This window comes from Periophthalmus magnuspinnatus, chromosome 8, assembly GCF_009829125.3.
Source record: "Periophthalmus magnuspinnatus isolate fPerMag1 chromosome 8, fPerMag1.2.pri, whole genome shotgun sequence".
NCBI lineage: Eukaryota > Metazoa > Chordata > Actinopteri > Gobiiformes > Gobiidae > Periophthalmus > Periophthalmus magnuspinnatus.
Window position 1 is genome coordinate 7,018,525 of NC_047133.1, and position 26,418 is coordinate 7,044,942.

Genomic DNA, 26,418 nt, shown 5'->3' on the forward strand with positions numbered 1-26,418 from the left:
GCGTCGCCCCTCTCTCTGTATCTGCTGCTGTCAGACTCGTCATTTTGGTCTTAAAATGTTCATATTAACAAGCTCTATATTATTGTGACCGTAAATCAAGATATGAACATTAATAACAAACCAATCAAGCACCTTCTTTCCCTGAGGTCGCTCCAGCTAGAGTTAGCAACGGGTTTGACTGACAGTGTTGCTAAGTGCCCAAACCAGCAGTGTGGGTGGGAAGAGATGAGTACCTTCATGAGCCTTGCTGCTGATTGGCTCTTTGGTTGCTATGATACATATAATTGGAAATACAAATATTATGGAATTATGGAGCTCCACTATAACCACTAGCCTTGATGAGCTTCATTTGGAGACAAACGCTGTGGGTAGCGTCACATTCATACGTCCATAGTCAACTTTTTTATACAGTCTATAACCTAAACCTGACTTCATCTGCCCCGACCTCTGCCATCTGCTTCTATCACTCTAACCTTCACTGCCCAAACCCAGTAACTGCCTCACTGACCTCCGTTACTTTTGTGATCTCCGTGACCTCCGTGTCCTGCCTCCCTCTCTGACCTTTGAGACTTCCCCTGAACTTGGCAGTCCAACCTGCCGCTGCTGAGAGTCCTGTTCGTCAACCGGGGGCGATGGCGGTGCTTAAATGGGACGGATGTTGTTTCGTTCTATGAGCGTAATCTGCACAAATGTTGCTCTGGCAACAAAATGTGCCATTGTCAAATGGCCCTTAACCCTTTACTGTCCAGGTCTCTGTTTTCCTCAGACCAAACTGTTTTAACCAGAGAAGAACAGCAGCTAGAGTGTGTCTTTTATAATCATGAGTCTCTAGGTTTGTTTAAAGCCACAGTATGTAATGTTTTAGCCAAAATAGACTAAAATAAAAGCATTTTGGTTGTGTTTATTCTACTGAAAAACATATAACTGTAAGTGGGCTTGCATCTCCGCAAACCTGACTCTTATTTGGCCTGGAGGAAGGCCTCATCCTGCTTGTTTCCATTTAAATGTTCCTTCGGGTTTCCACAACTTGGCATAAAACTATATCCATGTAGAATGTTTCAAGGCATGGCTTTATGTTTCCATGAAATTGTGCAGGTGATGTTCCACCTCCAGAAAGTTACATACTGTAGCATTAAATATTATGCCTCTTTTACAGAGATTCAAAGGCTGAGTCTGTGGAAGGGACCGTAACAGTCACTGCAGACTGAACTGAAGCATAACTACACTGTTCTCTGTCTATGACGAGATCAAGCTGTTTTCACTACTTATATTTGCACAAAAAATTATAAAAAATATTTTTGTCTTCCTCCCTATCATACCCCTTCCCCCCCATCCCCCTCTCTCTCCAGTATCAGTCTGGATTTGTTCATATGTAACTGGCTGCAGTTTCTTTTGTTGTGGTTGGTGTGGTGAGTTTGGCTTTTGAGACGTTTCGTTAAATGTTCTAGAAAATATATTTATGAATATTATTTATTAAAGTGAATCTTGACACATCTCTGTCTAACCTTAAACTTGTAAATGCCCAGCCCCCTGTCCCCAGTCGCCCACCTCAGAACTGACGTGGTCCAGCCCCCTGTCCCCAGTCGCCCACCTCAGAGCTCATGTGGTCCTGCCCCCTGTCCCCAGTCACCCACCTCAGAACTGACGTGGTCCAGCCCCCTGTCCCCAGTCGCCCACCTCAGAGCTCACGTGGTCCAGCCCCCTGTCCCCAGTCGCCCACCTCAGAGCTCATGTGGTCCTGCCCCCTGTCCCCAGTCACCCACCTCAGAACTGACGTGGTCCAGCCCCCTGTCCCCAGTCGCCCACCTCAGAGCTCACGTGGTCCAGCCCCCTGTCCCCAGTCGCCCACCTCAGAGCTCATGTGCACAGCCTGTGTAATAAAAGAGAGATTTATTTGCCATAATGGAGACGTCTTGTGGGTTTTCTTAAACACCGCGTGGAGGTCCATCTGGGCAGGATTTGTGACACACGTCAGTAGAGACGAGATGAGGCAGAGATCCCAGAGACAAACTTATTACTCGATGGACAGGGTTGCCACACACACTCGGACAAAACGATGGAAAGCGGAGACGCGTTTTTTAATCCTCTCAGAGCAGAGTTAGCAGCGTCAATCCTTTGATCGCGCGGCAGACGGCAGACGGCCACACGGACCCAATCACAGCTCTGTGACGTGAGCTCAGTCTGTGCGTCAACAACACAAAGGAATAGACAAGGTAAAGCTGCAATGTGGAACTTTTGTGGTTCAGAGCCCACCTCCTTCTGGTCTCCATGGAGATGATATTGCTGTGATTTCTTTGTCTGGACTCTTCCTCGCTATTGCATTAAACTTATTTATCTCCATGGAGACCAGCAATTTTAAAACATTTTGGACTGCGTTCACTAATGTATGCATCACCATGGTAACAGCTGAACATTCTGCCATAGCTGCAAAATATCAATACATGTGAGCAGATAGATTCATTTAATGCCATACTGAGAAATATTCCAGGCAAAGTAATAACATCGCCATTGAGATAATCAAGTGGTGAACCCTCTATGCCTGGGCCTGGGACACGGAAGGATGGGTCAAATGCAGAGGGCAAATTTTCCTATAGGGACAGTAAAGTGTACCTTTACCTTAACCTTGCCTTGTGTGGAAATTTTGGAAAACCACATTTGTACTCCATGGTATATTTGTGACACAGTTGTCTTACTTACGGGGTACTTTACTTCTATTGGGTATTAACTAACATAACACGATTAGATTACCATGTTACCTTTTATTATTTTGAAAAAGCTATATTCGCCCAAAATAACGTATTAACATGTTTTGCTCGAGTCTCCCCTCCCTTTACTCTCTACACTCCTCCTTCAGCACTCAACACAATCAGAAAAAAATGGAAAATTGTCATGTGATGTAGGCTTGTGGGCAGAGCTTTGTACAGAACATTACACCTAACCATGCGAAGAGTTTCAATAGGACCAAGGAGTGATCGCTAGATTACTCAATCATGCATGGATGATATCTAAAACCTCTTTAGTCATGTTTTTGATGAGGGGACAATGTTATAACATGGGAGAAAGCTCCATAAAGTCAATTTTGCATAATATCCCTTCTTTAAGAACAGTTTTTCACTCTCCCAGATGGTGGGTTCTGTCATTGTTCTTTCCTTAAACAGTAAATCTCTGTCATATTCCCACAGTGCATTGCTCCTGCAGAGTGAAACGTGCCTGGAAGTCGTTCACGCTGTGGACTTCGCTGTGTGTGGATGTGGGTCATGTATAAATATCTGCTCCATTGGGCTCCTCTGCTCTGAATGAGAGGTTCGGTGTTTGGATTCTCCACGGTCTCCTGTCACATATCTGTAAATCAAACCAGGAGCGCTCACAGCTGCTGTGCACGCCTGTTCTGAAGCTGGAGGGTGACACCTGATGGATGTATTCTGCACTACATGGAGACGCTGCACTGCAAAAAGTTAAAATGGCTCCAATAGGGAAAATTTGATTTGAGTAGATTTTGTCTTATTTTAAGTGCTAGATCTATTAAGTTAAGGTAGACTTTATTTATTGCCCTCTGCATTTGAGCCATCCTTCAGTGTCTCTGGGTCATGGAGTAGTGGGAGCCATTTCCAGATCTTGGTCTAGTCTACGTCAGGACTGTCTTAGCAGGGGGATTTGTGCATATTTAGGTTTGACAGGGAAACCCACTCAAACATAGGGAGAACAGGCAAAACTGACCCAAGTCAAATCTGGAACCTTCTTCCTGAGAGGTGATAGGACAAGTTACTCAACATGTCACTATCCACAGATTTGATTTACAAACCTAAAGGCTTCAGTGAAGTCATTTCGACTTATGTAGGCATTAGTGTTTTGCTGTAAAAATCCTGATACAAAATCATTATATTACATTAGTCCCACTGGTGTGTCAAAGCCTGCTCTGGTCAGATCTCAGAGGCTAAGCAGGGCTGAGCCTGGTCAGTACTTGGATAGGAGACCGCTGGGAATAACAGGTGCCACAGCGGGGCGCCAGTGGCTGTTATTGAGCCTTTAGGCTAGACATGGGCAAACTACGGCCCAAGGGCCACACCAGGCCCTTTGGGTTTATTAATCTGGCCCATCGAACGTGACCAAATTATATTAAAATAGGTAAGGGTAAACCTTGTTCAAATTTTTTCTACAGTGTTTATTTAACTGAAATGTAATAAATTAATTATTAATTTAATTAATGCATTTGGGAAACAATTTGTACAATGAGCCATGCATATTTGTGCTTTGCTACATGTTACAGGCCAAATCTTTAATGTGATATATATATATATATATATATATATATATATATATATATATATATATATATATATATATATCTCCTGGCCCAACCCCTTTGTAAAATTTTAGAGCCCATTGTGGCCCATGTGTCAAAAAGTTTGCCCAGCCCTGCTTTAGGCACATTGCCTAGTATGAATGTGGGGCGTGAGTGCCGTTGTTGGTCGGAGGGGCTAATGGTACAGATTGACGGCCTTGCTGCTGTCAGTCTGTCCCCGTGGCAACAGCAGTTATGGAGTGAAGTGTGGAGTGAACAATGCTCTGTGAAGCTCTTTGACTATCTTGAAAGGTCCTACATAGTTAATGTTAACAGTGGTTAATTAAAAGCTAAAGTGTGTTTCACTCTGTGAAGCCATGGCTGCCCTGGGCTCAGACCTATGTGGCTGCACATCAACGCATTCACAAATTCAAACATGATCAAAATGTAAGGCCCGAGGGCACAAAGGCTGAATGCTCTGTTCAGAGCTGTGCCAGTGCGATGCGAGTGCAGATACTTAAACATTTACTCTACAGAAACACAAAATAAGCTCTTTATTAGCATTAATATAGATACAAGATATGGAAGCATTTGATTTCTGTTCATACTTTATAAATCCACATTCACACAAGCATTTTTAAAAGGTGAGTTCATGACCCAAATGTTCTACAGCACATATTTACATTAAGTCTGTAGCAGTGAACAGTTTAAGACCTCGAAATACAAAATTTAAAATACACAACATTGTTCAAATGTAGCTTCTACAAACACAGTGTCCAATGTCTTTAGCATCGCAGGATGTGCTGTACAGCAGCTGCAAAACTATTCAGTGTCTTGCTCAAAGACACCTTTCCAGTTAAAGTATAAATGTTTGTACCAGTATCACCAATAAAACACCTCTATAGGACATGTTCTAGATCTAAACAAAACAGTTGCCAAAGTTCTGCAAAATTCAAAATAGAAAAAATACAAATAGGTTTTGTTTGAATCCAGGTTACGTCCATGTTTAGTCTGAGTTGAGTCCTGTTTTAGTCTGAGCTAGTCCTAGTTAAATTTATACTGATATTGGGACTATCTGTTGAGAGCTGATACCAACAGTACAAGTACACAAGTGCAGAGACTTTTTCAAACTGTAATAAAAAATCAGACTGATATAAATAAGCTTCTTTATGAGTAAATCTGCAGCAGAATTTCACAAACTAAAGTGCAAAAACATTAAGAGTGTTGTCAGCATCAGCAGAGGCTTTTAAAGAATCTACACTGACTCATTGGCTAGACCCTCATCCAGTGCATTTATCACCTGTCCAGCCAGAACCGCACACTTTGACCAAAAAGACGAGTCTGTCTGGAACCGTATCCTGTCTCCCTGATTTCAGTTGGACCATAGACTGTATAAAGAAGTGGACTGAGGGAGTGTGATGTCACCCATAGCATTCAGCTCCAGTCAAATGAAGCTCATCGAGGCTAACAGTTATGAGGGCGAATTTGGAGCCAAGTTCCATATTAGTAATTTCAAACGCAAGTATAGCAGCAGAAGAGCCGATGTGGAATGAGGCTGTTGAAGCTAACGCCTCTTCCCGCCCGCACCACTGGTTTAGCTTAGCAACGTGATCAATCAAACCTGTTACTAGCGCTAGTCGGGATCCTCAGGGAAAGGAGACGCCTGATTTGTCTGTTATTAATGTTCATAACTTGATTTACAGACAAAATCACAAATTACTGCAGCAGAGCCTGACAACAGAGAGGGGCCACAGCTTTTCAGTGTTAAATGAATTGGAGCCAGAGTCAGTGGAGCCAGAAGAGCACCCATGCTCTCTTTCTGTTTTGAACGCAGCGGCTAGCAGGTTAGCTATGTCCATTGATATACACAGTCTGTTGTTGGGGCATGATTGACAGGTAGATTAACCAATCAGAGAGATGCATGCTCCTTATAAAGAGAAGGTGAAAAAGAACTCTCTGATCCGATTCTAGACTCTTTTGGATTCAGACATGGATGTAGGAGGAAATTCATTTTATGGATCTGACCAAAGCCAGCATCATTTCAATACCTGTGTTTTCAAACGTAATGCCCAGAGGTGACTGCTTTTTCAAAGCGGCCTAATACAAACTCAATAGAATATCTAACATTATTATCCCTCATTAAAGACGCACTATATGTAGCTTGGTGGAACATTCTAGGCAAAGCACTGACATCTCCATGGAGTCAGTCAGGTGATGGATCCCCCACCAAAGTGTTACATAGGGCATTTTTAACATAAAAGCAATAAGTGCATATGAACTAAAAAAGGCAGTATAAACTGAAGAAACACCCCTCCTCCTCCCCTCATCTCTCCTCTTTTTTGTCTCCCTCACCCTCTCCATCTCTACCATCTCTTTTTTCCCCTTTTCCTTCTCTGCCCTTGCACTCCCTCTTCCTCTCCTCGGTCTACCCTAGTGTTGTCATGATACTAAAATTTCATACGCGATTTCAGTAGTAAGGAATAGATACTCGATGCTGATTCAGATACCACGATGATAATTAAAATCTCTCTTTCTTTAGACAATAGAATGGTAGTACTTTCTTTTATATTCCCATGTGGCCTTATTTCTGTGTAATCCCTCAGTGGTCCAGGTAGGTTCCATAGTCGTCCATGGACGTATACTAATCTATGTGGTCTTTCTAAAGCTATTCAGGAAAGGTTCGTTTCTTCAAATAAGTATCTAGTTTCAAAACTATTTTTAGTTTCGATTAGTATCCGATTTTCGATACTTTTGACAACCCTACTGTACCCCCTCTCTCCCTCTTCCTCTCCCCCTCTCCTTCCGTAACCGCCCTCCCCACCTCTCTTTCTACCCCTCTCTCCCTTAGCCTCCCTCTCCCCCTTTCCTTTCTCTCCTCTCCTCTCTCTCCTCTCTCCCTCTCCTCCCTCTCCCCTCTCTCTCCCTCACACCTGTGTCACCAACGGCTCACTGTGGTAGTAGCTCACAGCTTTTTGCCCCGACGGAATCGTCCCGTTGAGAGGGTGGCACACTTGGCTGTTATTCGGCTCGTACAGCGGCGCCATATCTTCCATAAACTCCCCAGGCCAGTCCTCTCCTCCTCCCCCATCCTCCCCCTCTCCATCCTCATCCTCCCCCTCGTTCTCCCACAGCGAAGTCTCAACGTGATGGTACTGCGTCGTATCCTCGCACTCCATACCCCGGTGGTAGAAGTAACTAAAGTTGGAGACAATGACGGGAACAGGCAGCGAGATGGTTAGCACGCCCGCGATGGCGCACATAGAGCCGACTAGTTTACCCCCGACCGTCTCCGGGTACATGTCGCCGTAGCCTACCGTCGTCATGGAAACCACCGCCCACCAAAAGGCTTCGGGGATGCTTGTGAACAGCGTGTTGGGCCTGTCTACCTCCGCGAAATACACCGCGCTGGAGAAGAGGATGACGCCGATGAAAAGGAAGAAGATTAGCAAAGCAAGTTCCCGTAAACTAGCTTTGAGAGTTTGACCCAAGATCTGCAATCCCTTTGAGTGACGGGAGAGTTTGAAGATTCTGAAAACACGGACAAGCCTGATGACGCGGATGAGAGCGAGGGATACGGAAGGCTGTGTTCCCTTGTCCTTGGCGAGCTCAGTGCCGATGGTGACGAAGTACGGGATGATGGCGAAGAGGTCAATGATGTTCATGACGTCTTTGCAGAAGAGGACTTTGCTGGGAGCACAGAAGAACCGCACCAGGAGCTCACAGGAGAACCAGCAGATGCAGATGGTCTCCACGATGAAGAAGGGGTCCTGGAACGGTGTGAAGCGCGGGGGGATGGTCACCGTCTCATTGGCAATGGTCGGGTGAGGCTCCACTGTGTGTTGCTGTGAAGAAAAACAGAAGGAACACAGTTTGAGCTGATGTGGTCATATTGATACTTTGCGGTGACATCATACTGGGGGTATTCTACCAAAAAAAAGTTCAGAGCTTTTAACCATATTTTAGTTGTTTCTTCTCATTTAGCATTTGAAGTTGTATTTGGAGTGATTCATGTTTGAGTAATCTTTAATCGCTTATTTTCAAAACACCATTTTTCTGATCTACCCCCTTTTCACCTCCGCCGGCACACACTCACTGTGATGTACGCACTTCTTTCTCCAGTTTTATTTTCTTAATTGGTGATACTCATAGGATTCGGCAGATGAAAAAAAACGTGCTGCTCGCTTGTGTGATCTGCAGCTATGCATAGGAGGGGCCGACACAATGCAACACTTTGTTGTGATGACGTTTACGACAATGTCAGCTCCCCAGTCAGTGGACTTTTATGTTAGTGTTTCTTTTATTAAGTTGTTTTAGATGAATATTGTAATTTTAACATAATGATCCACGGTTGTTGTAGATCATAACTATAGAGCACACACAAGCACAATAGGGCTGGTTTAAGAACACTATCATATGAATATATTGCTCCTGTACCACTGCTTTCTGACCAAATGGACTACATGAGGGTGACCTGAGACTCCATGTCGTCCAGTGTCCCCTGTGTCTATCCAGCCTCACGCACAGTACTCTCCACTGAGCGCCCCCCAGAGGCCAGAGCAGGCCTAAGCCCATGAGCTCATCCTAAACTCTCATTTGATGTAAGCCTAAAACAGTTCATATTCCCGGTGCTGGGTTTAACAGGGTGTTAAATGTGTTGGAGGCTCTGGACTCGAGGCTTTGGGGAGTGTTGAAATGTTTGAATGTGCCGTGGCCCAAAGCTCAGACCTTCAGAGAAACCAGAGCTGATGTGCAGCTCCAAGGAGACGGAGTAAACACACTGGTTTAGTGTGTGCACTAAACAGGGAGAAGTCTGCCACCTGCACCTGTCTTATGCCCCTGTCCTCTACACCTGTCCTGGCTCCTGTCCTCTGTCCTCTACCCCTGTCCTCTGCACCTGTCCTCTGCTCCTGTCCTCTGCACCTGTTCCTGTCCTGTGCTCCTGTCCTCTGCACCTGTCCTCTGCTCCTGTCCTTTGTCTTCTGCACCTGTCACTTTGCCTGGAGAGTAGGGCTTACAATTGATACTTTGCAGTGACGTCACACTGAGGGTGTTCTACATGTGTCTCTATGGTGGAATGTTCACCAGTTACCATGGAGACACAATGCACAAACATGCATGCATGACATCTAAAACTCACTGTTCATGCATATTTTTGGTGAGGGAACGACGTTTTAATATGGGAGAAAGCTAAAAAAAAATTTGTTTTACATAATACCCTTTGTTTAATTTGGTTATTTTTAGAGCTTTGGCACATGGAAGGTGAGTATGGCTGTGTGCTGTAATGCCGAACATTTAGGGAGTCCCTAGTCCTGGGAGTGAGAGAGAGTGATACTGTGATAACTGTGCTGACCATGTGCTTTTATTCGTCTGCACATTTTTATATGAATATATCTTTGACCTCGTCATGTGAGAACGCATCCAATTTCAAAATCTTTTTTCAAATACCCAAGAGATTTTTTAACACAGACATTACTCATTATAAGTGTGTTTGGTGAGATATTACTTCCCAAACATACAGGAGACACACGGAACACACCAGATTTATAGTTATGGTCTCCAAATGTCTCCCCAGGCATCAACCCAAAACATGCACCAAGACCTCCTAATCCTGACCAAGATCTGGAGATGGGTCCCCTGCGTGGACTTTGTGTGTATGTATGTATGTATATATATATATATATATATATATATATATATATATATATATATATATATATATAGGGGTGTATATATATATATACACCCCCCATATATATATATATATATATATATGAACATAACAGACCAATACAGTGCCTGCCTTCCCCGAGGTCGCTTACACCAGTCTTAGCAACAGGTTTGTTTAACACGGTTCCTAAGCGCCTTCCCCCTGCTAAACCAGCAGTATGGGTGTGAAGGCGTGTTACCTTCAACAACCTCGCTCTTGATTGGTTCTTTGCTTTCACGTTCGGATTTCCAAATATTAGCTGCTATAACTGCTAGCCTTGATGACCTTCATTTGACTGGAGCCGATCACTTTGGGTGACATCACACTCACTTAGTCCACTTCTTCATACAGTCTATGGGCCATTTCACAATGTTTGTCTCCTGCGTATTTCAAATGCAGTACTTTTTTTTTTATTTGAACAACTTGAAATTACAATGTGGAGTAAGAATGGATGGAAAAAGAGAAGAGAGCCAAAAAGAGGCCTGTCTCCTTCCCAGAGCTACAGCGTGTATATGCCATTTTTGGTAACACGTGTTGACATTCAGTTAATATCTCAAATATCCAAGTATCACTTGGAGTGAACTTTATGACTCTGCTCACCCCTGCCTGTATAATTCTTCACATTAGTCATCATTTACAAATGTATTTCCAGTGTATGTGAGTTTGTCAGCATGGCTATGTTTTATGCTTCAGAATCAGCACATAAATACTGAGCTCCTGGGGCCCTCATGGAACTCTCTCGGTCATGGTTTTGATTTGGTCAAGTGTACAGCTCAATGCCACACTCGTGTGTACGGCTCTATACCTCACTCGTGTGTACGGCTTTATATGACGCTGCAGTAAGACAAGCTTCACAGGCTCAGATGTAAATGTCACACAGTTATGACAGGTTTTACAGGCTCTGGGGGAGAGGTGAGAGGGGGACGGGGGAGAGTAAAGACACAGGATGCTGCTGCATGTTCACGGTTAAGGTCTAACTGGGTCCATACATCAGGGCTGAAACTGATACTGAAACTGATAGAGAAATTGCTTTTCTGTGCTGTACAATCACTGCAAGCTCCTTTTTACCTTGACCTAGGTCCTCAGAGGTATAATACTCCCTACAACAAAAGCATAACCAGACTGTACTAGACTGGAATGAACAACACTCAGTGTGTTGTGTAGAACTCCAGTCTCTCTCTGTCTCTCTCTGTCTCTCTCTCTCTCTTCTTTCAACTCTTGCATTACTTCGGTTTATTCTACAACAGCACATTAGTCTCATCTAATGCTTTTTCAGACACTCAAAGTACATTTACTCTAGATCCTGCCAGTGTTTGTAAACAGAAGGTCAGTGTAGCTGGTCCCATTCCACATGTTTGCTCCAATGCATTTTCAATGGGAGAGTTAGCTTAGCCTCCAAACATCACAAACTATGAAAGACCTGGGCTGTTTTATCAACTGAAAGCACTCAAGCTCACGTGAGTAACACCAGAGCGGTAGAAAACATCACTATGAGATTATTAAAGTTAGTGTATATATGCCTACATTATCATACATGCTAAGAACCACATAATAAACACTTCCTAAATCTCACGCCATGCTGGACAAAAATATAGCGGGCCATGATAGTTTGACAATTTCATTTTAGTTTTATTTCATCAGGCTCCATAAATCCTGGACAACAGTGAACTTCAGAAACTGGAAACTTGATCATGAGTATTTTTACTTGTTGGCAAATGTAACAAAAATATAAACAACAACCATGACTGCTGTTAATGTCATTGTTCTATTAAAATGAATGGGAATGTTCGGATTAGTGCCAGGCTATATGTGGAGATATTGGTACTTTGCCGTGACATCATGCTGGGGGTGTTCTACATGTATCTCTATGGTGGAATGTTCATCATTTACCATAGAGACACAATGGACTCATAGCAAACACTGTCAAAATAGTTTTAAGATAGTCAGAAAAGCCTGTGATCAATCTGAATGTTCATGGTCCTGTTTAGGAGTTTGATTTTCAACAAAAAGGTCAAAGTGACTAACTGAAAAACTGTCAGATAATGCTAGATAGCGTGTGACTGTAATTGAGTTGTTATTTGAGAAGGACTTGTTTAACAACACAAGTCAGCTCACCTGTTGTAGTTCCAACTAAACCAGCTATTTCTGGTCCGATTGTATTAAAATAAGATCAGATTAAAGTCTAACAAGCCTCATATTAAGCAGTGCCAACAGTTTGCATCACACCCCCAGGGAATGTTAACGACAACAGCTGCAAAGGATCAATTCTAAACATGTCACTCCTGGAAGCGTCTATTTTGTGCATTATTCAATCACTCTCAACACTCGGTGACAAGTTGCCTCTGTAGCCACAGCTGCCCTGGGGTAGAACCACCAACCACATGACTGAGGAGGGTGAAGTGTGGGACTGAACTGCAACCTTTGGGTTTATTTTAACCATTGAGCCACCTCTTTACACATAATCTACACTTAACAGGATTATACCAGGACAAAATCAGAAGTAAACCAGGACAAAATCAGGACTAAAACAGGCCGACAACAGGTCTAAACCAGGTCTAAACCAGGTCTAAACCAGGTCTAAACCAGGACTAAGCCAGGACTAAACCAGGACTAAACCAGGACTAAATCAGGACTAAACCAGGACTAAACCAGGGCACACAGTAATATGAATTTCTGTATGTGAAAGGTTCCGTGCTTGCTCTTGTAAATGTCTGGTGTCTCTGTGTGAATGATCCAAGTCCATTTCCGTGGGTCTCATCAGAAAAGTGTTTTTCTGCCTGTGTCCAGCGCGTGACTCACAGTTTATTAATACAGCGCTGGTCTATGTGGTGTGTCTGTTCCGACTCTATTTTGAACCCTCAGATCTGTGCAGAGTAACACTACACGACCTCATGTCTCAGTGTGTCTCTACACTGTCCCTCTCTCCTCTGTGAGACTCCTCCTTTGACCGCTCACACACACACCTGCACCCGGCTCCTCGCTTTGTGCCATTCTTATTGTAAAAGAGACATGGGATGATACTGAAATTTTGTGCTGCGATTATCATGGTGGAAATAATTGTGATTAATGATAATATCACAATAATAATAAAAAATGTTTAAAAGTTTAAAAATGTCCTGGATATAAATCATTTTAATGTTATGAATAAGTTCCATGTTCAAACAACTTTTATACAATTGCGCTTTGTGTGAAAACAAGGACGTTTTAGCAGAGAACGTTATGGGCGAGCAGGGCCGTCAACAGAAAATTGGAGGCCTGGGGCAAGAAGCTTCATATAGGCCCCTCATCTAATACAAATTAATAGGAAGAGGGTCCAATTCTGCCCCCACTCTCGCCAACTCCCCTGTGGATAAGTAGCTTTTTTGAAACATTCTGGTGATTCTCAATTATATATATATTATACACTCACCCAAAGGATTATTAGGAACACCTGTTCAATTTCTCCTTAATGCAATTATCTAATCAACCAATCACATGGCAGTTGCTTCAATGCATTTAGGGGTGTGGTCCTGGTCAAGACAATCTCCTGAACTCCAAACTGAATGTCAGAATGGGAAAGAAAGATGATTTAAGCAATTTTGAGCGTGGCATGGCTGTTGGTGCCAGACGGGCTGGTCTGAGTATTTCACAATCTGCTCAGTTACTGGGATTTTCACGCACAACCATTTCTAGGGTTTACAAAGAATGATTTGAAAAGGGAAAAACATCCAGTATGCGGCAGTCCTGTGGGCAAAAATGCCTTGTTGATGCTAGAGGTCAGAGGAGAATGGTCCGAATGATTCAAGCTGATAGAAGAGCAACGTTGACTGAAATAACCACTCGTTACAACTGAGGAATGCAGCAAAGCATTTGTGAAGCCACAACACGCACAACCTTGAGGCGGATGGGCTACAACAGCAGAAGACCCCACCGGGTACCACTCATCTCCACTACAAATAGGAAAAAGAGGCTACAATTTGCACGAGCTCACCAAAATTGGACTGTTGAAGACTGGAAAAATGTTGCCTGGTCTGATGAGTCTCGATTTCTGTTGAGACATTCAAATGGTAGAGTCAGAATTTGGCGTAAACAGAATGAGAACATGGATCCATCATGCCTTGTTACCACTGTGCAGGCTGGTGGTGGTGGTGTAATGGTGTGAGGTATGTTTTCTTGGCACACTTTAGGTCCCTTAGTGCCAATTGGGCATTGTTTAAATGTCACAGTCTACCTGAACATTGTTTCTAACCATGTCCATCCCTTCATGACCACCATGTTCCCATCCTCTGATGGCTACTTCCAGCAGGATAATGCACCATGTCATAAAGCTCAAATCATTTCAAATTGGTTTCTTGAACATGACAATGAGTTCACTGTACTACAACGGCCCCCACAGTCACCAGATCTCAACCCGATAGAGCATCTTTGGGATGTGGTGGAACAGGAGCTTCGTGCCCTGGATGTGCATCCCACAAATCTCCATCAACTGCAAGATGCTCCTATCAATATGGGCCAACATTTCTAAAGAATGCTTTCAGCACCTTGTTGAATCAATGCCACGTAGAATTAAGGCAGTTCTGAAGGTGAAAGTGGGTCAAACACCGTATTAGTATGGTGTTCCTAATAATCCTTCAGGTGAGTGTATATTATATATGAACGATTATTGTCGACCTTTTTTATGACAATAAATTATATTATTGTTTATCATCCCATCCCTACTGTAAAACAGCAAACACAAATATAAATGGGGGATGGTAAAGATATCTTTTCTCTCAACTGGATTTAACCAAAGTTTGATTTTTCTCTAGACAGTATGAAGTCGTAGACTGAGGCAGTGTGACATCACCCTCAGTGTTTGGCTCCAAATGAAGCTCATCAAGGTTAGCAGTTCATCCAAACAGCCAAGCAGGAGCCAGGTGGTTGAAGGCACCTTCCCACACTGCTAGTTTAGATAGTGAATTGGCATCAGAACCTCTTTGGAACGCAGTGGCTAGCAGGTTAACTGCATCCAATTATATACACAGTCTATGACAGACATGGGCAAACTATGGCCCGGGGGCCACACACGGCCCTTCGGGTTTATTAATCCGGCCCACCAAAAGTGACCAAATTATATTAAAATAGGTAAGGGTAAACCTTGTTCAATTCACCTTTTCAACAAGTTGTTGGTCTTTTGGCACTTGATGAAAACGTTTTTAATTAATACATTTGGAAAACAATTTGTACACTGAGCCATGCATATTCATGCTTTACTACATGTTACAGGCCAAATCTTTAATGTGATTTATATATATATATATATATATATATATATATATATATATATATATATATATATATATATATATATATATATATATATATATATATATATATATATATATATATATATATATATATATATATATATATATATATATATATATATATATATATATATATATATATATATATATATATATATAAAATCTCCTGGCCTGGCCCCTGTGTGTCAAAAAGAGTACCCACCCCTGGTCTATGATTTCTCGCCTTTTCTACTGCTGTGATGCCTTTTCCCGATCGCTTTCAGAAAGAGCCAATCCAGAAATCAATTCAGAGCATACACTGCATATATAAGTGGACATAACTAACCTGCTAGCTGCCACGTTCCAAATAGGAAGTGAGTATGAGCATATGCAATTCCAGCTCCACTGACTCTGTAACTGCTGCTGTCAGGCTCGTCATTTTGGTCTGAAAATGTTTGTATTAACCAGGGCTTTTTTATTTCTCTATTTTGTTTATGATTCAAAATATGAACATTAATAACAGACAAATCAGGCGCCTTCCTTCACTGAGGTCGCTCCCGCTAGCTAACAGGTTTGATATAGAGGGTTGCTAAACCATAGGACGGGAAGGGGCATCACCTTCAACATCCTCACTCAGGATTAGTTTTTTGGTTGCTATGATATTTGCGGTCAGAATTCCAAATATGGAACTCGACTCCAAATTGGCCCCTATACCTGCTTGCCTCGATTAGTTTCATTTGACTGGAGCCAAACACTATGGGTGATGTCACACTCACTTTGTCCACTTCTTTATACAGTCTCTGGTTCAGAGTGACACATCAGTCTGGTTACTCTAATGCCCCATTTTCACACAGTATTTTCATTATTAATTGTTTAATCTTGTGTTTAAATCAGTGGAAGTGTACAGAAGCTGTTATGGTTAGTAGCAGATTAAACAGTTCTGTTGTGAGAATTCTCCATAGATCAAACTTGTGTGAACCAAGGTCACAGGCAGTACTCAGGACCACAGGAGTCAGCTGCGGAGTGTTTCTTTCAGCTGTTTACACGTCCTTGTACTAACAGAGTAGCCCGTACACACAAGTTTGAATTGTGTAACTGCTCCTTTGATTAAAGCTGAATTGTCACCATGGAGAGATACAAGTTTAATGCCATTCTGTGGAACATTGCAGGCATAGTAACATCTCCATGAAGACAAGCAGGTGGCAGATTCCATCGGAAAGTTACATAGTACACCTTTAAGTTAAAGGTCCTATATTACACAAAACTGACTCTTATGAACTTTTAGCCATGTTATAATGTTGTTTCCTCATCACAAACAGACCTGGAGTTGTTTTTTGTTTCATTCATACATGTTTGAGTAACCCTTTATTATTAGTCTGTCTACATCTCCAAAGCTACATGTGATGTCATGTAGTGGTACGTTAACAGCTCCTTTTAATTTAGTTCAATAGAGATCGTCAAATTCAGGGCTGAAATCATCCAAATGATTCTAGTGAATGGAGTTTAAAAGCACACTGGAGCACTTCCTGTATTACCACGTCATAGCACAAGGGGGAACAGAGTGTTTTCTGTTTTCTTAAGAACTCACAAACCCTGCCTAAATATGCAGGATTCATGTGTTTAACATGTGTGAATGAAACAAAACACAACTCCAGGTATGTTTGTGATGAGGAAACAACATTACAGCATAAGTCATTAAATACTGTAATATGGGCCCTTTAAACCATGATAGAGGCTATAATCTTCAAAGGCAGGTCTAAAGCCATATTAATATGTTATATAGAGCGGAGAGCAGGGCAGGTCTCTGTTATCTTGTGTTTCGGAGCTAGTCCCCTGAGAGCCACAAACAGCCGTCTTGTTTTCTGTCACCTCGTGCACTTTTCCTCTGGGTTTAACTGTTCCTGGATCCGATTTAACAAGTCCTGTCCAAAATACTCTCCATGAACATTCCCATCACCTCCAGGAGCCGCCCTTATCTTCAGACCACCAAATGTAACATCTATAGTTAGGAGCTCAAATTTTCTTATATGTATTTACATATTAAAGGGTCATATTACGCTATTCTCTAATCTATGTTATAATGTTGTTTCCTCATCACAGACATACCTTAAATTGTGTTTTGTTTCATTCACATATGTTTAACACATGAACCCTGAATATTTAGGCTTTAGAGTTCTTCTCTCAAACAGAAAACACTCTCTTCCACCTTGTGATGTGATGGTAATACAGGAAGTGCTCCATTGTGTTTTTAATCTCCATACACCTTCACTAGAATCATTTGGATCATTTCAGCCCTGGAATCGCCGATCCCTACTGAACCAAAGGTGAAAGGAGCTGTTAATTACCACCTCAGGACATCACAACGTGGAACAGAGTGTTTTGAGCGTTCAAGATGCAGACAGCCCAATAATGCAGTATTACTCAAACATAAAATGAATGAAACAAAACTCTTAGTATATTTTTGAGAAGGTAACAGCATTATATCATGGCTAACAGCTCACTAAAAGTCCAGAGTTTTGCGTAATATTGGACCTTTCAGGTGTTAGGTTGTGTCTTTCCTCTGCTCTTACACACTCTGAGGATTCTGGTATCATTTAGAACCAAATCTAAAACTCCTTTTACCTTAGATAAATGGAGTTAGCTGCATCTCTTATCGATTCTGCAGAAATCTGCTCTGTTCCTCAGTCCTCTGTGTTAGTCTCTTTATTTTTCACTCATAAGCTGCCATGTTTGTTTTGACACAAACAGACCATGTGTTTCTCTGATTGGTTAATCCACCTGTCAATCACACCCATCAAAAATTTAGGAGACAGGACGAAGATCCAGACCTAAATCTCTAAAATATTGTAAGAGCTTGTGGTCTGGGAAAGGGAGAACGTCACACTCCCATCCAATCCAGCAATCAAACCCAGAACCTTCTTGCTATGGGGACTCCCTGTATTCTTGGCATTTTGTCCGGGGACGTGGCTTAGCTTTTCATGTTAGTCAAAGCTAACCCTCCGCTGCATGCTGTATTTTTCTGGAGAGTGAGTTTGTTTCATAATCTGCAGATGCAAATTTGAAGGTTCAGAGACACTGGCAGCAATATTTTTTGTGATCCATTAAATACAGTTAACTAATACTTTCATTCATAATTTTGTTTTGTTTAAAAAATACAGCTCAGTTTTGCCAACACCCTTCTAGCAAATGTATGCCCAAATTCTAAACCTGTTCTACCTGTTCTTAAACCTAACCCTGTTCCTGACCCAGATCCTAACCTTGATCCTGATCCTAAGGCTGATCCGGACCCTGATCCTGACCACGATCCTGATCCTTACCCTGATCTTGACCCTGATCCTGACCCTGACTTTTAGGGAGTCCCTCTTGCTGTGAGGGATGCCAACCACTCAGCCACAATGCCACTCAGTACATTGGAAAGTAAAACTGATGTACAACTAGTTTGAAAAATTTTGAAGCAAGTCAAATGAACTACACCATTCTCAGTGAATGGGATATTGATCCTGACCCTGATCATGAAGACGTTTCGCTGCTCGACAAGCAGCGAAACTTTTTCACTCGTACAACGTTTTGTCCAGTTGATAGATTTAACTTCAGCTTTTACTTTGGATCAGACCTGGACGACTGAGTGATTACATAGACATGGACTAATAATAATCATACATATTTATGTCAAAATGGATCTCACGTAAACTGGACTGAACTTTTTATCTGAGATGTGGAAATTATCTCTCTTTTAACAGCTCGAGCTAAAGCAGCTAACTCCAGCAACTTTACACCATAACGGTTTATTTAATTGTGTTTTATTCATAACCAGGATCAACAGTGCGATAAACCAATGCTTCTGTCTGCTTCATTCAGTCGTGTTGACCGGTCTAGTGACCAGCACTGGACACTACTTTTCAAGGTGCATTGTGGGAAATTTTGATTTTACTACTATTTCACCCACGGGACATTCGGACACCACTAAAAATGATCCCTAAATAGTCCCTAAATAGTGCCCCCTATAGGAGATAGTGTAGACATTCAGACAGCTTTTGTTTTGTCAGAAAGTCTTTAAAAGTTTTTTAGACTTGGCAGCTCAGGTGAACAGGAAAACACTGTTTATAAGTGTGTTGCTACGGTTGCAATAGAATGTTAAGTCCTGCCCCCAGACAAAATGCCAAACTTTTAGGGAGTCCCTCTTGCTGTGAGGGATGCTAACCACTCTGCTTTGGAAAATAAAACTGATATAAAACAAGGTTGAAACTCTTCGAAGCAAGTCAAATGAACTACACTGTTCTCAGTGAATGGGATTGGGCATAGTGTACATGGGTGAGTGCACATTCCTCTCATGGAGCTATGTCTTCCTTGTCGTCTTGTTTGAACTGTTTCTTCTTATAGCTTTTCTGTGGAGCTGAAGGAAGTGTGTGACCTCAGATTGTTCTAAGTGTTTAACAAAGTGTGATCCGTCAGCACCTCCTCAGTGTCTGCGTCTGAAGAACAGCTCCACACATGTGAGCGCTTTATTATTTTAAACCCTTTTAAACGAGGGTGTAACATAATGCTTCTGTGAATCCCAGCACACGGCTCAAGTCTGTAATTATTTCAGTTAGAGTGTCTGGGTGGTTTTGGCATAGATTGTATGAAGATGTGGACTAAGTGAGTGTGACGTCACCCACAGCGTTCGGCTCTAGTCAAAAGAAGCTCATCGAGGCTAGAGCAGTTATATGGGTGATTTAGAGCAGATTTCCAATTTGGAATTCTGAGTATCATAGCAACCAAAGAGCCAGTCAGTAGTGAGGGTATTGAAGGTAGCACCCCTTCCCTCCCGCACCGCTGGTTTGGCAGGAAGAGGGCGCCTAACAACCTTGTCAGTCAAACCTGTTGCTAACACTAGCGGGAGCAACCTCGGGGAAAGAAGGCGTCTCATTTGTTTGTTATTAATGTTCATCTCTTGATTTACAGACAGAATAGCAAAATAAAAATAACCTGGGTCATGTAGAGTGGGTTAATATGAACATTTTAAGACCAAAATGCCGAACCTGACAGGAGCAATTACGGAGAGAGGGCTGACAGCTTTTCAAGAAAAAGTGATTTGTAGCCAGAGTCGATGGAGCCGGAAGTATGCCCATAATCACTTCTTATTTGGAACACGGCGGCTAGCGGGTTAGTATGTTCATTTATATATACAGTCTATGCTTGGAACGCACAAATTTGTTTACATACAAAGTGGAGCTTAAATGAGCCTTCAGTCTCACCTCTCGGAGCTCCTTCTCGTGCCTGAACTCGGGCAGCGTCTCCAGGCAGAAGATGAGGATGGACACCACGATCACCATGACACTGATGATGGCGATGATCCTGGCGGCGCTGGAAGACTCCGGATACTCAAACAGCATCCACAGCCGCCTCTGCAGCTCCCCCTGTGGCAGCGCCCTCTCTTCCTCCTTTGCAAATCCCTCGTCTTCCTTAAAGCGGTCCATTACGTCCTCTCCGAGCTCATAGAACCGCAGCTCCTCCATGAACATGTCTATAGGTACGTTCACGGGCCGCCGTAGCCTCCCGCCCGACTGGTAGAAGTACAGGATGGCATCAAAGCAGGCCCGGCTCCGGTCCAAGAATAACTCGTTCCTCAGTGGGTCGAAATAGCGTAAGCGGCGTTTGGGGTCCCCAAGCAATGAGTCGGGGAATTGTGCGAGCGTTCGGAGCTGCGTTTCGTACCTCATCCCCGACACATTTATCGCCAGACGTTCAGTGAGCCCCCAGCCTCCTTTCCACCCACACCGGCGCTTCCTAGGGGCCTTCTCACTGATGTCCTTCTCCAAACGGTTGTTCTTGTCTTTGGTTTCTTTGCATTCATCCAGTTTGAGTTTCTCCTCACTTGAGTTGTCTCCGTCCTCTTTGTCCATTTTACCGGACAATGGTCTAAACGTTGGTGAATTTGTTTTGTTGCACTGTAGGGAACAAATGAGAGTTCAGAGGTATGCAAAGAACTATAAGTCATTAAGTCACTATACTGTAACTTAATTTTTTCCCCCCTTTTTGTCTATTTTTTTGTCATTAACATGTCAAAAGCCAAAGTTAGCTTTATTATGCTAATAAGGTTAGCTGTAACGACTTCTGTTGAAATCATTTGAGAACAGTACAGACACCAAAGTTGGGATCAAACTTGAAAACTCCCACCAATCCACCAGTAAAAAATCTAGATTTTTGTCTTAATCTATTTTTCAGCTCTAAACTTCTCTCCAGACTGATGTGTGTCGCACTTTGAACTGACTTCTGGGACGACTATTGCTGAAAGTGATTGGAACCAGTGACAGGAGAGTTCAAACAAATACCTCATGCTGATTGGTCAACGTGACGCAGAACAAGCAGAGAAATCAAGCTTTAGTTGAATCCCGTTGGGATTTCCTCTACTAAAGCACAAAGTTTTCTAAAACAAAAACAAAAGTGTATCTTTCGCCTAAATTAGACCAAAGAACATGTGTCTGTGTCTACATATTTGTTTTGGTTCGCTCGGCGCTGACCCAAAGCACGCTGCTGCTCTGTGATTGGTCAGTCCTGGGATTTATCACTGGAGCTGAACAAAATGGATTCTCAAGAGTTTGTGACTCACTAAAATCACGAAACTTCATCATACTGCAAGACTAAGAGACCTAACCTTACATAGCACGATGGATTCTCACAATATCTGTGAGTCACAGTCTCACGAGAATCAATCTTGAGAAACTCCCACTGTAAGGACGGACCAATCACAGAGCAGCATGAAGGTTTGTGCAGAAGCCAAAGGAGAAGAGCCCAAACAAACCAAAACAAACATGATGACGGCGACAGACTTCTGCCTATTTTAGTGGCAACACAGACTGTTGTTTGTGAGAATCGTGCCGATTTTGCATTTGTGAATGTAACAAAAGGTCTGAGTTTTCATCTTGTTCTGTTGTTGTGTCATATTCAAATTATTGTCATGACATTCTGCATTTTCCGATCATTTTCCGAGCTGTTTCAGACTCACGTGTAGAACTCTATTCAGAGTGACAAATATCAGTCTGTGGAGAGCCTGGGTATAGGAGGACCAGGGTACCCTGCCCAGACATAGAGAGAATATGCAAACTCCACAGAGACATGTTTATACTGATGTTCTCCTGCCATGAGCCTCCTCTGAACCAGGACTCTGTTCTATTGTGAAATCTCTGTGACTGTCCCATCACAATCCAGGAGGTGTTCACATAACATCTGCTGCATCAGAGCCAAACATTTGTGAAGGCTCCTCTTACTCTGTCCCAGGACTAAAACAGGACTGAGCCAGGATTAAACCAGGACTGAGCCAGGGCTAAACCAGGACTAAACCAAGACTAAACCAAGACTAAACCAGGATCATAGCAGTACTGAACCCAGACTGAACCAGGACTATAACAGGATTATATCAGGACTGTATCAGGCCTATAACAAGACCAAATATTAGAGACTCTGTTCCATGGAAAGTGTGAGCTCAGGTCTCGGTACTTCATTGTGGGAGACATGAGGGTCAGACTCGTACTCCACAGTAACAGTAGTACTCGTGTGTCCATTACACAGGAGGGGGCAGTAGCAGGTGCTATAGTACTCCAGTGAAATTGTTTTGGAATAGGTTTGAAGAGGCTTTTTAATATAAGGCTCACTTTCATTCATAGAACTGTGTGCCACGTAAACAATCCTTGTATTCAAGTGATCTACTCTTAAAGGTGCACTGTGTAAATTTTTGGGTTGAAGGTCGTCTCCATGGAGATGATATTACAGGCCCGGGTCTACAGGGGTACAAACCTCATTTATGAAGGTTTGCACACTCATTTGAGACGAGATAAATAATGAAACATAATGCAACAGTATAGACTTTGACCCCTTTGAATTTCAAATGCACCTCACTCACTCATATTACTTTGTCTGAAATGTTTCGCAGTGTGGCATTAAACTTATCTGTCATCTGCCATTCATTCAGTTATGGGTGTTTTAATGCTCAAATAACATGTACATCTACAGTCGGGACCACCCTCTCCACAGATCTGGCCAGTGACTTGGTCTGGTGGCATCTCTTGCTCGTTTCCACGGAGATAACTAAGTTTAACACCATACTGGGAAACATTCCAAGCAAAGTAATTACATCGTCATGGATGCAAAAATTTAGACAGATCCTCCACCAGAAAAGTTACATAGTGCTGCTTTAACAGTTTAGTTTAACAGTTTCATTTCTTGTTTCTGCAAATTTCACAAGTAGAATGTATAAGTAGAATGTACAAGTGGAGTAGTATTTTCTTACACATTGTAGGTAGATCTTTGTGTTACTAAAGTGTAAGTTGTTGTGTGTCTCCTGTAAAGTGAACCCTCTTTTGTTCTGTATAACACATGTCCACATGTCCCAGAGCAGAGTCCTGACCTGGTCTCAGTCCAGTCCGCTCCTCCGAGGGTCCATTTCCTCCTTTTGGATCAGCTCTCGTCTTTGGGACAAGCTTTTCCTCCGGGCACCAAACTCCAACTGCCCCTCTGCCTCTCTGCCCCTGTGTCGTCCCCTCTCCCCGAAGTGAACCTGCCCCCCCCCTCCACACACACACATTCTCTCACCCCTCTCCGCCTGTGTCGTCCCTTCTTCCCGAAGTGAACCTGCCCCCATCTCACCCCTCTCCCAACTCACCCCTGCTTCCTAGATCTACCAGCTGTTTCCTCCTCACTCCCCACTTTCTCTTCTCCTCTCCCCTCTCCCCCTCTTTCCCCCTCTCCCCCCACTCCTCTTCCCTCTCCCCCCCCCCCCCCCCCTCCTCCTCTTCCCTTTTTCCTAGATCTGCTCCTCTCTCATTTTACACAGAAAGACATAGTAATACATGTATCTATATTACATGTAATTCATATTTTATTAAGCTCCAGTTTGTAACTTTTTGGCCAAAAAAATTGACTAAAGTAAAAGCGTGTTTTTGCATTATGGATGTTTTATAGCACTGAAAAACGTCCGTACTTCCTTACTGTGAGCGGGCTTGCATTTCCACAAACCTGACATGTCCTGCTTGCTTCCATGGAAATGTTGTTCATTGGCTATAGTATTTTACAGTATGACCATAAAACGTTTCTATCTTCATGGAGAATGTTCCAAAGTGTGGCTTTAACTCTCTGCCCTCAGAAACTTCCACACTGTGACTTTAAGTGAAATCATCAAACAAACTCGTTATTGATCCTCGAAGGACATTATTATAAATGAACATAACTATGACAAATGTGTTTAATAACAGTGCCATTTCCTGTGTGTGTGGTTGTGTGTGTGTATGTCTTTGTGTGTGTGTGTGTATGTATGTCGGGGGGTGTGTGTGTGTATTTGTATGTATGTGTGTTTGTGCATATTTGTATGTGTGTTTGTTTGTTTGTGCATCTGTTTGTATTTGTATTTATGTGTGTGTTTTTGTGTTTGTGTGTGTGTCTGCATGTGGATGTGTGTGTTTTTGTGTGTACGTGTGTGTATTTGTGCGTGTGTTTGTATGTGCATGTGTTGTTTGTGTGTGTGTCTGCATGTGCATGTGTGTGTTTTTGTGTGTATGTGTGTGTGTATTTGTCCGTGTGTTTGTATGTACATGTGTTGTTTGTGTTTGTGTGTGTGTCTGCATGTGTATGTGTGTGTTTTTGTGTGTTCGTGTGTGTATTTGCGCGTTTGTTTGTATGTGCATGTGTTGTTTGTGTGTGTGTCTCCATGTGCATGTGTGTGTTTGTATGTTTGTGTGTTTGTGCATGTGTGTGAGTGTGTGTGTGTAGGACCTGTGCTCTGGGATCATCTCACATGACAGCAGCAGACCCCACGGCATGTTCAGAGCTCACAGACTGTCTGCACCTCTCTCTCTCAAATCTTCCTCTCTCTCACACTCTCTCCTCTCGCTCTCACACACACTCTCTCTCCTTTCCTCTCTCCCTCTATCCGCTATCTCTTCATTCTCTCTCCCTCTCTCCACCTCTCTCTGGGTCTGTCTCACACACACACACATGCTCTCCTCCTTCTCCCTCCACTCTCTCCCTCCTCCCTCTCCTCTCTCCCTCCCTCCTCCCCAATCTCTCCCTCCACCCTCTCTCTTTCTCTCCTCCCCCTCCTCCCCCATCTCTCCCTCCTCCCTCTTCCTTCCCTCTCTCCCTCCTCTCTCCCCTTCCCCTCTCTCCCTCTCATCTCTCCCTCTCTCCTCCCCCATCTCTCCTTTCTCCCTCATCCTCCCCTCTCTCCCTCTCACTTCCCCCATCTCTCCCCCCTCCCTCCCTCCTCCCCATCTCTCCATCCTCCCTCCCCTCCCTCTTCCCCCCATCTCCCCCTCTCTCTCCCTCCTCCCTCTCCCTCCTCCTTCTCCCTCCCTCCTCCCCCATCTCTCCATCTTCCCTCTCCTTCTCCCTCTCTCCTCCCCCCATCTCTCCGACCCTCCTCCCCCATCTCTCCCTCCCCTCTCTCCCTCCCTCCTCCCCCATCTCTCCCTCCTCCCTCTCCCGACCCTCTCTCCGACCCTCTCTCCGACCCTCCTCCCCCCATCTCTCCCTCTTCCCTCTCCCTCCTCCTTCTCCCTCTCCTCCCCCATCTCTCCCTCCTCTCTCTCTTCCTCTCACGCTTAGATCCCAGGGAATGCTTGCAGGAGGAAATCCAATCCTCTTCACTCTTCAAAAGCTGCTCTTGGTTCTGCCCCGAGCCGCCTCCTAAAGCCCAAAATGACGACTCTGTTAGCCTTTGGCCCCGTCCTCACACACGCACACAAACACACCTACACACGCACACACATGTCGGGTTTACATGCTTCTTGGGGACATCCCATTGACTTCCATTCATTTCCTGGAGACTGATCCCAACCTCCCCATGATCCCCAAATTACGCTATTCTCTGATCCACCTTGTGATGTCATGTGGCAATACAGGAAGTGCTCCGCTGTGTTTTTAAACTCCACACACCTTCACTAGAATCATTTGGAAGGTTTCAGCCCTGGTATTTTACCTTTAGTTCTCTACTGAACTAAAGGTAAAAGGAGCTGTTAACATGAAAACTACCACTGGATCAGAGTATTTTGAGCTTTGGAGATTTATACAGAATAATAATAAAGGATTTAAAGTGCTTAGTGACAGGTTAGAAAAATATATGAATCTGTCAAATGCACTTTTTTAACGCTCCATAAATTGAGTGGGTAGATTTGAATCCCCGCAATGTGAGA

General features: G+C 43.2%; 1 protein-coding gene across 1 annotated transcript; it reads right to left on the reverse strand.

Annotated features, from left to right (window-relative positions):
* Positions 1 to 4,815: 4,815 nt before the first annotated feature.
* Positions 4,816 to 23,766, reverse strand: LOC117374716 (potassium voltage-gated channel subfamily A member 1-like). Its single transcript, XM_033970905.2, has 3 exons — positions 23,640 to 23,766; positions 20,491 to 21,183; positions 4,816 to 8,124 (listed from the first exon to the last, which is right to left on the reverse strand). Exons 2-3 carry the CDS (start codon positions 21,136 to 21,138, stop codon positions 7,207 to 7,209), a joined length of 1,566 nt encoding a protein of 521 aa, XP_033826796.1. The 5' UTR covers positions 21,139 to 21,183; positions 23,640 to 23,766; the 3' UTR covers positions 4,816 to 7,206.
* Positions 23,767 to 26,418: the final 2,652 nt, after the last annotated feature.